The following is a 15394-nucleotide window of genomic DNA, read 5'->3' as shown; positions in this document are numbered from 1 at the left end:
AACAGACTAGTGTTTGTAAAGTAGAGAATACTAAAACAAACTAAATGCAACAACTTTCTTCAAATTTTCACCATTCTATTGGTTAAATGAGCATCATACATTTTGCTCTTGTAATCAAAAACTACCAATCATTAGTCTCTCACCTACCTATCATTCCATTAGCTTTGGTTAGAAAACACACTTCTTAAAACCCTAACAAATTTCTTGATGATGTAAAATGACATATCTGCCCCCACATCTACAGTTTCAAATCTTTAGTCAGTAATCATCTGTCTGTATCTTGACCTAAACTACCTTGCTGCTTTCTGAACATGATCAAGCAAAAACTCATATATCTTTTTCCTTAAACTTTCCACATTTTCATCTCCCTGAACTGAATCATCGAGCCACTGGTTAACCCGTTTAAGCTGACCCAAAAGACCAACACCAGCACCCGAATCTTCTCCTTTTGTTAACCAAAACCCGTTGTTCAAAGATTCCTCCAAGTAATTCAAAAACCATTTCCGCGATACTAAAAGCAGTTGTTCAGCCAATTTAGCAGTTTGCGTTAAACCGCTTCCTTTGGACCATTTTACCCTTTCGGGACTTTTGTTTTTCGCAGTGGGACTGGGACTCGGACTCCCACGCCTCACTCTTGAAAAAGCCGGTTCTTGCGTTCTTGGGATTTTTTTGGTTCCAGGTGACCGATTTTCCACTTGTATTTTATCTGAAGCGTTTTCAAGGACAATATGGTAATTTCCCTCACTATCTTGAATCTTTCTGTTGTCATCCATTGTAAGCAAAGTGAATTTTCCGAGATTTGTTTCTAAAGCAGCTTGCACCCATAATGCACTATTTCTACTAGGTTGACCTTTTGTTTTATCGGCAGTTGACTTCGAGTCAATTAAGGTGTTGACTGCTGTAGCTGACGTTTGAAGGCTGAGATAGAAGTTCAAGAATTGCTCAACAAGAGGTTTTATAGAGGTCTCAGCAAGCTCGCATATCTCAGCAAACCGACTGCATAAATTATTGAAAAATAATCGTATAAAAAATTTAAAAAATGCATAAACAGACGATTTTGAAACAAGAAAACGGCAGGGGAAGTAGTACCTCATGCATTGAAGGATGTTCTCCATGGCTGAAGATTCTTTCAAAGCATGTACCGCAGTTGAAAATCCCAGATTCCTGTGGCAAATAGCCTCCTGAGAGGTATCATATTAAAAACTCATTTACTAATATTATTGACATAAAAACGTAAATTTTGGTATGAAAGGAGTCAGGTACGAATATGCACGGGTGACAATTCTTGACACACAGACGGATTTCGGGTTGTCCTATATAATTAAACATATTGACATGTTTAAAATTAGAATTAAGTAATTTTATAAAGAACCCATCGAACCCATTTACTATTAGAACAAAAAAATAATAATCTTATAAGGTCAACCCGCCAACACATTTACTATCAGAATGAAAAAGTAATTTTATAAGATCGAGTGATCAGCCCGACAATCCTTTTACGACCAGTTTAACCCACGCATTAAAATTAAAATTAAAATCATTCATAATAAGTCAACCTGTCTACAACTTAATTACAACCTATTCACAGCCCACCAACCCGTTTGACTTTTTAGATTACTGAGTTACATGGGTCAAGTTCGGGTTACATAATTTTAAATGTGTCCAGTTTAGGGTTAATGACTTTGACAAAAATAAACATATGGGAATTCACCCATTCAACCCAAACCGACTCGTCCAAAAGTAAATGAAAATAGTGAACACCTTTAATTCAAAAAATCTTAAATAATATACAAAATAAATACCTTCCCAAGTTGACGAATTGTAGGCGAAACTAATTCCCATGAGATTTTAGAATCAGGGGATGATGATCTTGAGTTTATAGGCAATTTGGTAAGGTTGGTTGGTACAGGAATGCTGTCAAATGAGGCTTTCAAGTCCTTTTTGATAGGTTTGCTGTTGATTGACTTTTCAGAAACTATCACATTCTTGGTTTTAAGAGGAGCAAGATTCAAATTAGGAGGTTTTAGAACATGATCTTTCACTAATGAAGACTTCCTAACCGAACGAACCTGAAAATCAACAAGTATTTAAAATTCAGACTATAATTACTAAAAAATCTAATATGCCAAACAAATATATACCAAAATTGTCAAGACTTTCACATGAGTTTCAATCATAATTAAGCAAGCTAACAAATCACAAAAATCACCATCAATGGTTGCTTCAAGATTTTGAGTTATTTATAGATGAGTAAACTGCCAAAATGGTCCCTGAGGTTTGGTTACTTTTGCCACTTTAGTCCAAAACTCGAATCTTTTGAATCGGTCCCGGTTTCAATTTTGTTGTCATTTTCATCCAAAATCAACATCTAGTCAGATTTTTTTTTCGGTTAACATGCAGTTTTTTGTCTTTTTTCTCCCCTGAAGGGAGAAATGGTCTTTTTAATGTTTTATTATAACAAATTAAAAAGTCTGACCATTTTGCCCTTCATTGAAAAAGGGAAGAAAAAATGACAAAAAAAAAAAAAAAAAAACTGGATTTTTACTGAAAAATCTGACCTGGTTTTGCTTTTGACCTAATTTTGCTTTTGGATGAAAATGGCAACAAAATTGAAACACAGGACCAAATTCAAAACGTTTGAGTTTTGATCTAAAGTGTCAAAAGTGACCAAATCTTATGGTTCATTTTGGCAGATATATGTAGGTATTGACCTACACTTTGGAAGGGTCATGGAGCTTCCAATGCAACCGAAGGTCATCAACATGTTAAAATGTACAAGTCACAAAGCATGTTCGAAAACAGAGTACAACTACTTGATGCACAATTTAATTTAACTCCAACAATGATAAACAATATTAACATAAGAATATTAAAATTTACCGGAGTAGAACAAAGTGGAGACGAAGGCTCTGTAACTTTCGTACCCGACCCGCCATTTCCTTCCAAACCGGATCTCCGGTTTTTCACCGCCGGTGCCGGACTCCGGTCCCACCCCTTCCTCGCCGGAAAATCCAAACTCAACCTCCTACCACCCTCCACTTCATCTCGAACCTTCACATTCGACAACGAAAGCCTCCTGCAATCACTCTCCTTCTTCTTCTTCTTCTTCCCAAATTCAACCCTACCAGTCCCCCTAATCACCAAAACCTCACTCGAAATCAAATCCTCCGGTTCACCAACACACGCTCTCCGTCTCGGCACCGGTTTAATTCCGCGAACAATCGGAACCGGGGACCCAGATTCAAAGCGCGTGACATGCACGAACTGACCTAAATGTATCTTATCGTTCAAAATCAAGTCCACGTCAGCGTCGGGGACCGTGACGTAAGCGGAGTGAAGGGAGTCCGATAGTTTGAGGTAAAAGCGTTTGTTGTTGGCGAAAACGTCGTCGCGTGGTACGATTCCGATGACTTGAAGGAGAGGAGAGCGGTGGTCGCCGGCGACTTTGGCGGTGGGGTTGTCTAGGGTTTGGAGGAGCTTGGAGAGAACGCCGGGGGTGAGAGAGGCCATGCGTTATGTGTGACGGAGGACGGTGAGTGTGCCACCATGGCACGGGTGAAAGTGTGTTGAGTGTGGGGGTGAGAGATTTGTTGGAGAATGGGAGGTTTCAGAAGAATCGAATCTCAAAGTGGCATTGGATTGATGGAGGTAGCGTCAATGGCGGAAAGTGGTCAGAGGAGAGGGGGCTCAGGTATCCATGGCCATGTGGAGGGTGTTGAAGCTAATACAGACAACAAGGAACAGATGGGAAGATACTTTTTACAAATCCTAAATGACATGACATCTTTTATTTAATAATATTGCTGATTTTGGATTTATATATTGTTAATTTTAGAGAGAGCTAATTCCCCGGATGGTCTTTGTGGTTTCACGTTTTTTCACGTTTAGTCTTCACCTTTTGAAAATAGCAGGTATGCTCCCTATGGTTTGTTATTTTGTTACTCGGATAGTCCCCCGAGTAGATGTCAATTAGTTTGGAAATAACAGGTATTCTCCCAATGGTTTGTCATTTTGTTACTCGTATAGTCCCCTGAGTACATGTTAGGGGACTATCCGAGTAACAAAATGACAAACCATAGGGAGCATACCTGCTATTTCCAAAAGGTGGGGACTAAACGTGTAAAAACGTGAAACCACAGGGACCATCCGGGCAATTAACTCTTTTAGACACGTACACAAATACACTATACGAATTTACATGAAGTTAACAGATATCGTGTGTGACTTTAACAGCTAACAGTTATTAATCAAGTAGAAACGAAAATACCTATTAATTTTTATGTCTAAACAGGTAAAATACATGTTTACCTGTTTAGTACATGTTAAACGTTAATACATGTTAACAATTTTAATATAATAAAAAATATAATTTAGTGGGACCATGTGATTTGAAAACTTGATCTCATTGCTTATCTCTCTAGTTTCCCTAACCCTTCCGGCTCCTTCCCATTCCAATGTACATATTAAAAAAAAACCCTAATTCTTCCCTTCTCCAGCCCCACTCCCAGCAACACCACCCCAACCACCGGCCGTCGAGAAGAAAGACCCATGTGAACTTTGAATTGAAGATTTGAGAAGAAAGACCCATGTGAACTTGCGTTTATGCATTATTTAAGTCTGTTGTGAACTTTTAGCAACTTTTGATTCATTAAACATGTTCCTAGATATGTAATTATTGAAACATTCGTGAACAGGTAATTATCGTGTATACTTGTTAAAAAAATATTTCGTGTTCGTAAACTGGACACGAAACTTTATCGTGACGTGTTTGTCACGACCCCCGACCCACCCTGGACGGAATCGGGAGCCGTGAGCAGCCCAGTGGTACCTGTGATTATTTTTGAAAAACATTGCAGCGGAATTTTCATCAGGACCGTGAGTTAGGAAAAAATATCAGAGTTTGGAAACACCGGATTTTAGTTAAATAGATGGAATAAATTCCATGTTTTACAAAGGTAGCTTTTAATACGGGATAAACCCAAAAATAATATTTCTTAAGTTGACTTAATTTATAAAATAAGCCACATCTTGATGCCTTTCAGTGCCTTATCCATCTTTTACTCCAATCTACTGTAATTACCTGAAAAGTGTTTTAAAAACATTTTTATCAGTAATAATTACTGGTGAATTCATTCCATTTTATGAAAACTATTGTTATACTTTACAGCATCAAGATTTTTATATTTATTTATATTTACCCAACTCAATTGGTATTTGTCACCTGGGGTAGTTCCGATTGTAACAATAATCATATCACTTTATTGGCTTACTTTCGTCCAATAGTGAATTTTATCAAGTAATTATATTGTACTATTATTCAATTTATCTGTCACTAGGCGATTCCTGTGACAGTGATTATATTACTGTTGATCATTCTTTCAACTAGTGATTCTAGTCATAACACTGTTGAACATTCTTTCAACTAGTGCTTTTGGTTATGTTACTGTTGATCATTCTCTCAACTAGTAACTCTGGTCATATCACTGTTGATCATTCTTTCAACTAGCGATTCTATTCATGGCACTGTTGATCATTCTTTCAACTAGTGCTTTTGGTCATGTCACTGTTGATCATTCTCTCAACTAGTGACTCCGAACTTAGCTGTGTCCGATGATATTTACTTTGTCAAATATATTACTTATGGCATAAAACCATTCAATCCATAAAATGACATATATCAATTTATGTCAAACTATTATTACTTATCAATTATAATATGTTAATTCTATCAATATTTGATATATTAACGTGATTAACAATATAATCCTCGTATGGTAAGATACCTTTATACTTGATTATTTTATTATAGTATATACTTTTAGATGTATTTCAAACATAAATTTATTAACGATTTAATGTTAAAATAGTTATAGGTTGTAGGTACTGGGGTATAATTTTTACTGTGATGATGGTCATGCTTTTATTAGCTATCTTTCTGGCTAATATTAACGAGGATCAAATAATATATAAAACTTCCTATACCAGCAATTAGTCATAGAATATAAAAATTTAATTGTTGTAAGTATAACAGGTAACCCTTTATGATTTTGGAAAACATTTGTAAATATAATTATATCACAAAAAGGTGATAAAACATTGAGAAAAGAGAATGGACTCACAAACGGTGAGAAAAGAGAAATGAACTCACATTGCAGATTTCTACGGGCAAAGTTTAGTCTACAGATAAGCCTTGATATATTGCTGATTCAATTTGAGCAGAGTCTAGCCTACTGATTAACCTAATAACAATTCACACAAACGGGGTTGTAACTAATACAGCAGTTACGACAATTCACGAGATTAAACCCTCACAACGAATTAACAAGTGCAATACTTAACAATTCAACGGATTCACAACGAATAACAGAGCATAGTCCGAATTCGAACAGCACTCATATATTCAAGTCGAAATCACTATGAATAACAAAGTATAAGCTCAATTTGAGCAGCACCCGGACAATCGTTGGATAGTTACAATCGATCGGACGTTGAATCGTAATAGCGATCGAGTTATTACCCTGATTGCGGCAGCGTTTCGAGGTGTGTGTGTTTGGGTAGTAGAAGAAGTATAACTCGACGTCAATTTGGAATTTGAGCGTCGTTTTTGTGCTCAGAAGCAAGTCCCGAAGCCTGCTATTTATACACGAATTTGCTCCTGCTTACGGCCCGTAAGCCTAAGCCCTTACGGTCCGTAAGGGACACCTATAATTCTTTGGCTTGCCCCCCACGGGACTAGCCCTGATGAGTCAACAGTTTTATTAAATTCGATTTTTATAATGATTTATAAGGATAATCGTCAACTAGGTTTTTCCCCCCTTGAGTTTTAGGGGCCCTGATTCTGATTCCGATTGCTCTGAAACTTTCAGGGTTTGTGTAGAATTACTTGGGTGTCTTAATTGGGGTTTCCTATTGGATGAAATAATATAATAAATAATAGTTTTGACGAGGGTTGTTACATCCTTCTCACCTTAATAAAAATCTCGTCCTCGAGATTTGGGTTATGATATTTCTGTTAGATTTATGTCATAATTTAGTCAACAAAGGACACGGAAGTAAATATCAAATTTTGTGAATACAAGTTATACAATAAATAGGACTCAATGGGTCAGAGGAATTGGTTCAAGAAATTGATGTCAAATGGATGAGATGAAATGATATAATTTCCAATGTGATTTGATTGGCAACGGAGGAAGACTCGGAGTTAATAAGTTCAAAATAGAAGTACGAAAATGATTGTCAACTATCGAACCATAACCAGAGAAAAATCAATGTGTTGACATTGCAAGGATACACTTGAATGCAATAAAGTTAAGTGTATTATTGTCTTAATACACAATTGTATCAAGACTATTTTCAAAGGATGAGTCAAACGAATTACATACCTGGTTTTTGAATGGTTAGTATGATTAGGATTTAGCCCAAGCTACAAATTTATAACGACTCCGCAAGGTGTCGAAATGATCGAAATAATTCAATAATTACGGTGACCGAACAATTTCACCGTGTAAATAATTGAAAGTTTAAATGAAGTGAATTTGGATATTTATTTCGAATAGGATTTTCAATTGATAATGAAAAGATCAAATAAAGTACTATAGAAATTTTCGATAAATAATGAAAGAAACGTTTAAGAAGTACACCGGAATATGATACGAATTTGTGTACTTTTATCTTAACACATAGTTGTATTAAGACTGATTAAGAATATGAACCAAAAAATTAAAATTCGTACATTAGGAGTGAAATTGAAAATAGCTCAAGCTACAAATTTATTATGACGCCACAAGGTGTCATAGTGATTGAAATAGTAGCGGTGAATGAAACGAGTTTCACCATGATGTAAATCAAATGAAGTAAATCCGAATGTTTCAAATAAATTATTTTGGATTGAAATTGAAATAATTGAAGAAAGTTTTTTTTTCGATCAAAGATGATAAGGCAATAAAAGATTACGAAGCGCTCGATAGATACACGGAAATATGAAATTAATTTGTGTATCATTATCTTAGCACACGATTGTGTTAAGATTGTTTTGATAGAATAAATCAAAGCGGATTCAACATAAATAAATAATTAAACCCGTATGTAAGAGGTGCAACGAGATTAGCACAAGCTTCAAATTTGTGAAAACGTCACCACAAGGTGATCGTGACCAAATAAATGATTCAATGAAAGTGAAGATCAACCAAGTTGGTTATGGGTTTGAATAGATGAAGTACTTGACAAAATTTATTTATTTAAAACTTCTACTTATATTATGGTTAAATAATAACTTAACTTATATATCAGCGATTACGTCTGGAATCGTTTCTGCTTCTTGCGTAGTAAGTACAAATGCTCGCGTGTTCTTAGCTCCATCTGTTGTTCTGGCCTTGTTGTTAAGTGTTTTGGTTAGTTTTGGGCAATATGGTTTTATGTGTCCTGTTTCTCCGCAATTGTAACAGACGTTAGTTTTCCTTCTACACTCTTTCTCTATATGCCCGGTCATCTTGCAGAAGTCACAGTAGAATGCTTTCCTAAAACGACATCTTCCTGAATGCTTTTTGTTACAGTTTCTGCAGATAGGTTGCTCCAATGACGGTTCAGTTTCTTTCTTCTTAAGTTCTTGGAAAATTTTCTGGGCTAATTCTTTCTTCTTGTTTTCTTCTCTTGTGCGGATTAGTCCATCTGTCAACATATTAGCTAGTTCAACTGCTTCTTCGATAGTCTGTGGTCTAGCGGCTTTAACTATGTCTCGGATTTCGCTAACTAATCCCCAAATATAACGAGAAATTAGTACGGGCTCTGGCGAAGCCAGAGTTGGTACCATTCTTGCATATTCGAAGAATGTTGTCGTATATTCACGACAATTCACATCTATCATTTTATGATTTAGGAACTTGTTAGTCATTCGTTCCTTTTCATAAGGAGGACAAAATTTCCTTTCTACCATTTCCTTGAACTTTTCCCAGTTCATGGCATAAGCCATGTCACTTCCTTTTGCCTGAAGAATAGTATTCCACCATTCTAAGGCTTCTTCCTTAAAGAGGTTAGATGCATACATCACCTTATCTTCTTCAGCACATTTGCTGATCGTAAGAACAGCTTCCGTCTTTTCCAACCATCGCAGAGCAGACGTGGCACCTTCACTTCCTGCGAACTCAGTTGGTTTACAGGCTAGAAATTCTTTGTAGGTGCATCCGAGAGTCATCGCCTTCTTCTTCTTGGGAAATGGGGTTTTGGTAATATCATTATTATCACTATTGACACTATGGTTAAAACTATCGTCACGGGTATGCTTGCTACTCATAGCTTTGGTGGGTTCTATGGGATTTTTAACAGCTTTAATTATTAAAGGTAAAGCATTAGCTATTCCTTGAGCTATTAGATTTTCTATAGCATTTTTATCCAAAGGATTTTCATTATTAGCATGAGCTTCTGGATTATGGGGTATTTCATTCGACATCTGAATTGCAAACATTTTCACTTATTAATATCACAGAATAATTAAAGCAAAATAATACCTCCAGAATATTATACGTGTATATTAACATATATATATTCATGTATAACACATATGTTAATTTGTATTAATTTCCTAACTTTATTGTTTAGGTATTAGAAGAACACCTAAATAGCTTAAACAAGTGGCTTAGCTTATACTAAGGCATCTCTTCTTATGTTCAACTTTGAATGTTATCAGATGTGCTACCAGTTAATAGCAATCTCCTAACTCTTTTAATTAAGTTTAAGTATTATTATCACAACACTTATAGGCTCAAAGTAGTGGCTCGATCAGTGGCTCTGATACCACCTTCTGTCACGACCCCCGACCCACCCTGGACGGAATCGGGAGCCGTGAGCAGCCCAGTGGTACCGGTGATTATTTTTGAAAAACATTGCAGCGGAATTTTCATCAGGACCGTGAGTTAGGAAAAAATATCAGAGTTTGGAAACACCGGATTTTAGTTAAATAGATGGAATAAATTCCATGTTTTACAAAGGTAGCTTTTAATACGGGATAAACCCAAAAACAATATTTCTTAAGTTGACTTAATTTATAAAATAAGCCACATCTTGATGCCTTTCAGTGTCGTATCCATCTTTTACTCCAATCTACTGTAATTACCTGAAAAGTGTTTTAAAAACATTTTTATCAGTAATAATTACTGGTGAATTCATTCCATTTTATGAAAACTATTGTTATACTTTACAGCATCAAGATTTTTATATTTATTTATATTTACCCAACTCAATTGGTATTTGTCACCTGGGGTAGTTCCGATCGTAACAATAATCATATCACTTTATTGGCTTACTTTCGTCCAATAGTGAATTTTATCAAGTAATTATATTGTACTATTATTCAATTTATCTGTCACTAGGCGATTCCTGTGACAGTGATTATATCACTGTTGATCATTCTTTCAACTAGTGATTCTAGTCATAACACTGTTGAACATTCTTTCAACTAGTGCTTTTGGTTATGTTACTGTTGATCATTCTCTCAACTAGTAACTCTGGTCATATCACTGTTGATCATTCTTTCAACTAGCGATTCTACTCATGGCACTGTTGATCATTCTTTCAACTAGTGCTTTTGGTCATGTCACTGTTGATCATTCTCTCAACTAGTGACTCCGAACTTAGCTGTGTCCGATGATATTTACTTTGTCAAATATATTACTTATGGCATAAAACCATTCAATCCATAAAATGGCATATATCAATTTATGTCAAACTATTATTACTTATCAATTATAATATGTTAATTCTATCAATATTTGATATATTAACGTGATTAACAATATAATCCTCGTATGGTAAGATACCTTTATACTTGATTATTTTATTATAGTATATACTTTTAGATGTATTTCAAACATAAACTTATTAACGATTTAATGTTAAAATAGTTATAGGTTGTAGGTACTGGGGTATAATTTTTACTGTGATGATGGTCATGCTTTTATTAGCTATCTTTCTGGCTAATATTAACGAGGATCAAATAATATATAAAACTTCCTATACCAGCAATTAGTCATAGAATATAAAAATTTAATTGTTGTAAGTATAACAGGTAACCCTTTATGATTTTGGAAAACATTTGTAAATATAATTATATCACAAAAAGGTGATAAAACATTGAGAAAAGAGAATGGACTCACAAACGGTGAGAAAAGAGAAATGAACTCACATTGCAGATTTCTACGGGCAAAGTTTAGTCTACAGATAAGCCTTGATATATTGCTGATTCAATTTGAGCAGAGTCTAGCCTACTGATTAACCTAATAACAATTCACACAAACGGGGTTGTAACTAATACAGCAGTTACGACAATTCACGAGATTAAACCCTCACAACGAATTAACAAGTGCAATACTTAACAATTCAACGGATTCACAACAAATAACAGAGCATAGTCCGAATTCGAACAGCACTCATATATTCAAGTCGAAATCACTATGAATAACAAAGTATAAGCTCAATTTGAGCAGCACCCGGACAATCGTTGGATAGTTACAATCGATCAGACGTTGAATCGTAATAGCGATCGAGTTATTACCCTGATTGCGGCAGCGTTTCGAGGTGTGTGTGTTTGGGTAGTAGAAGAAGTATAACTCGACGTCAATTTGGAATTTGAGCATCGTTTTTGTGCCTAGAAGCAAGTCCCGAAGCCTGCTATTTATACACGAATTTGCTCCTGCTTACGGACCGTAAGCCTGAGCCCTTACGGTCCATAAGGGACACCTATAATTCTTTGGCTTGCCCCCCACGGGACTAGCCCTGATGAGTCAACAGTTTTATTAAGTTCGATTTTTATAATGATTTATAAGGATAATCGTCAACTAGGTTTTGCCCCCCTTGAGTTTTAGGGGCCCTGATTCTGATTCCGATTGCTCTGAAACTTTCAGGGTTTGTGCAGAATTACTTGGGTGTCTTAATTGGGGTTTCCTATTGGATGAAATAATAAAATAAATAATAGTTTTGACGAGGGTTGTTACAGTGTTCGTGTATGGGATTTCGTGTATCGTGTATTATCGTGTTCGTGTATTATCGTGTACAGCTATACACGATATGCCAGCCCTAGTGCCACCAGCAGAACCACTTGATCATATTCATCTCTACTAGACTGTAATGTCTATACATGCCTATACACCAATTCATGAGGAAACCCAATAAATATGAGAAAACCCCCATTGTGGAAATTGAACCCAGGACCTATTGTTCCCAAAGTCTTATCCCACCCCCAAGATACCCCTAGGCTATAAAGCCATGGGCAAGCTCCATTATCTTCTAAAATGAAGGTTATGTATGAGCTTTGTGTAAAGCAAAAGGAGTAAACTTTCGTTTTGCTCCCTGTGATTTAGTCGTTTTAATGGTTTTACTCTAATCATTTAAAAACGGACATTCTCCTCCCTGATGTTTCGATTTTGTCGCCAGTTTGCTCCCCGGCTCTTAACTCAGTTAAATCATTCAATAAAGGTAGGGGTATTTCGGTAATTTTATATTTTCTTGTTTTAGTATCAAAAAATCTTGTAATCTCTCTAACATCTCTCTCTTTCTCTCTCTCCTAAACTTTGATCAAAATCTACATGCACACACTCTCTTATAACATCACCCCAACCACCAAAAACCACCCACCACAACCATGAAACCACCATCATCCAACCCAACCTGTCACCAAGAAAGCTATCACTAGCATCCTTTCATCTTCGTCTGAAACCATTACCCCTAAAATCATCCACTTCCTCGCATGAATCCTAGCTATAAAATCAGTTGTTTAGCAGGGATTAGGGCTCAAACCATAAGAACCGTCCTTGTCTGAATGCTAGTTACCAAATTAGTAAGGTTAGGTCTTCGACTAGGGGTTCGATTAGGGTTATGGATGTGGGAGATGAAAAGACATGAAGATGGTGGTGGCGTGTTCAGATTTGTTGGTTTCAGATAAGGGAGAGAGGAAGAGAAAGTTGTGCGGCGGTGCAGAGTGGGTGGGGGTGGTGGTTGATGGTGGTGAGCGGTGGTGTTCAGATCTAATATGTTCAAAGATGTTGTTGTCGGAGATGAAGAGACAGTGATATTAGTGGTGGGTGGCAATGGCTCGACAGGTAGTTTGTGTTGGTGGCAGGAAAGGTGAACCGGTAAGATATGCCGGAGTTTATGGTGGCGGCAGGTGGATAACACCAACACTTCTTCGATCTTCTAGAGTTTAGCCTTAAATTGTTATCATCGTCGGATTCCAAGGCTGGTGGGATGGGTGGGGTGGGGTGGGGTGGTGTCTAATAGCGGTAGTGGTGCCTGATGGTTGTGGTAATGGTGGTTTTAAAGAGGTTATAGTAAGAGAGATAGGAGTGAGGGTTGAATGTTTTTTATTTATATAATATATATACATATATTAATAACAAATAATTGTTTATTTTTATTTTCAGCTAAAAAATGAATTCTAGGAAATAATAATATACAATTAAATAATTATATGTAAAGTTATAAAAATACCCCTACCTTTATTGAATGATTTAACTGGGTTAAGAGTCGGGGAGCAAACTGGCGACATAATCAAAATACCAGGGAAGAAAATGTCCATTTTTAAATTATTGGGGCAAAACCATCAAAACGACCAAAACACAGAAACAAAACAGAAGTTTACTCAAGCAAAAATGATATGTATGTTTTCGGATAGTGGGTTTTTTAGAATAGTGATAGGTCTGGTCATCAGCGTTATGTGTATTCACATATGTAACTAGCTACCTTTTGTCATTGGTTTTCCCCAATAATCATCCTTTTGTTGGTTGTTAAAAAATATATATGTGTGCTTTATGCTTTACTATCTAAATGAGGATAGTGTCAAGAGTGAAAGGTTTTAGAAATGTGTAATTAATGCTACTCAGATGTTTGGTTAACCCATTGATGAAAAAGTTTGTTTCTGTTTAATAAATGAACGAAAATGAGCTGAGTTTTTTTTGTCACATCTCAACCGATGGCGGAAACATCGGAGTGAGACGAAAACGAGATTGCAAGAGACTTCATAACGACTAATTGTGACAAGATTTAAGAAATTCAATTTTATTCATACAAAAATGGAAAATACATTGTTTAGGAAAGAAAAGTACAACAAGTTGCAAATGACCGTAACGACATGAAACAATACATAAGTTTAAAATCTAGGTGTGTTTCTAATCCACCCTAAGTACGTTTCTTCATTCATCATCAACTAGTTTCCTGCAACATGTATTAAAATAAAGATCAACAAAAGTTGGTGATACGTGGGTGAAAACCGGTGCTTGTAATTGTTTAACTTAACGTTTTTACGTGAGTTTTAGTTTCGAATAGCCTACTTTTAATCAAGAATGTGTTTTGCAGGTTTGATGAAGTTTAAGGAGCTTTTCGGGAGCTTTACGGGTCATCGGATTGAAAAACGGAACATCGGAACGCATTACGGATCAAACGGGAGCGAAACAAGCGAAAACTGAAAATCAGGTTTTGAGAACCCGTCGCCGACGGGTACCAGGCCGTCGGCGACGCCCCCTTAAAATGCCCGTAGGCTAGTAATGCCCGTAACCAGGTGCTTTAGCCGTCGGACAAAAAGTGAAAATCCAAGACCCGTCGCCGACGGGTTGATGGCCGTCGGCGACGGCCTGCCCAAAACAGAAAACGGGAATTTGATCAATTGGGGGTTTAGTTCGATTTTGATTGGTCCAAGCTCATTCAATTCGGGAGTTACACCTAGTTTTGAGTTTGAAAACACAACTTGGAGCCATAATTCAGGGATCATCTCATCACCAATCCATGAACCATCATCTTCTTGATTCCAAACCCTAGTTCATCATCATCACAACCATTCTACCACCTTCAATCCATCCATCACCACCAACCGTTTCCAAACCCTAATCATTCCACCATCCATCCTCAAGCTCCAAGATGATCCAATTGAAGTCTTGTGCATCCGTTGATTGTACCGTTTACACCATGAGCGGCTAATTTCTTGGAGGTTTCACCCCGGTGTAGACTTTTGTAAGATTTAGGGTTTACTATGTTTTGTTGATTGTTTTGTGACAACTTGAATTGCGTTTGAATCTTAGACAATTGTCCTACGTTGGTATTGAATTTGCAAATTGTCGAGTGAATGATTAAATTTGACTTTGTGAAATGAATGCACGTATTTATGCTTTGTCTTTTGGTAGGATTTGTTAGTCCAAAGTAACGAAGTGTATCATGGTCCGTTGTTTACAACGTTGATAGCGATTGACACCTAAGCTTTGTGATTGCGACCCGTTAACGAACTATTTCAAGTAAAGCTAATTAAAATACATAGTAACCCTAGGTCTTGCAATTGTTGAAACCGGGTGTGAGCCTTGTTTTCTTATTATTGTTTGAACAATCATTTCCACTTTTTGCATTTAGTAGTTAATTTAGT

The 15394-nt window shown here is 36.4% G+C and overlaps 1 protein-coding gene across 1 annotated transcript; it reads right to left on the bottom strand.

Moving 5' to 3' along the window:
• Window positions 1-33: 33 nt before the first annotated feature.
• On the bottom strand, window positions 34-3746 carry LOC110873469. The gene is made up of 4 exons (XM_022122409.2): window positions 2881-3746; window positions 1803-2069; window positions 1090-1181; window positions 34-996 (listed from the first exon to the last, which is right to left on the bottom strand). The coding sequence occupies exons 1-4, from the start codon at window positions 3508-3510 to the stop codon at window positions 291-293; spliced, it is 1695 nt and encodes a 564-aa protein (XP_021978101.1). The 5' UTR covers window positions 3511-3746; the 3' UTR covers window positions 34-290.
• Between the last annotated feature and the right edge of the window lie 11648 nt (window positions 3747-15394).

This window comes from Helianthus annuus, chromosome 1 (assembly GCF_002127325.2).
Source record: "Helianthus annuus cultivar XRQ/B chromosome 1, HanXRQr2.0-SUNRISE, whole genome shotgun sequence".
NCBI classification, from domain to species: Eukaryota; Viridiplantae; Streptophyta; class Magnoliopsida; order Asterales; family Asteraceae; genus Helianthus; species Helianthus annuus.
Note: the sequence above shows the minus strand (reverse complement) of the source record. Positions and strands in the feature narration are given on the sequence as shown.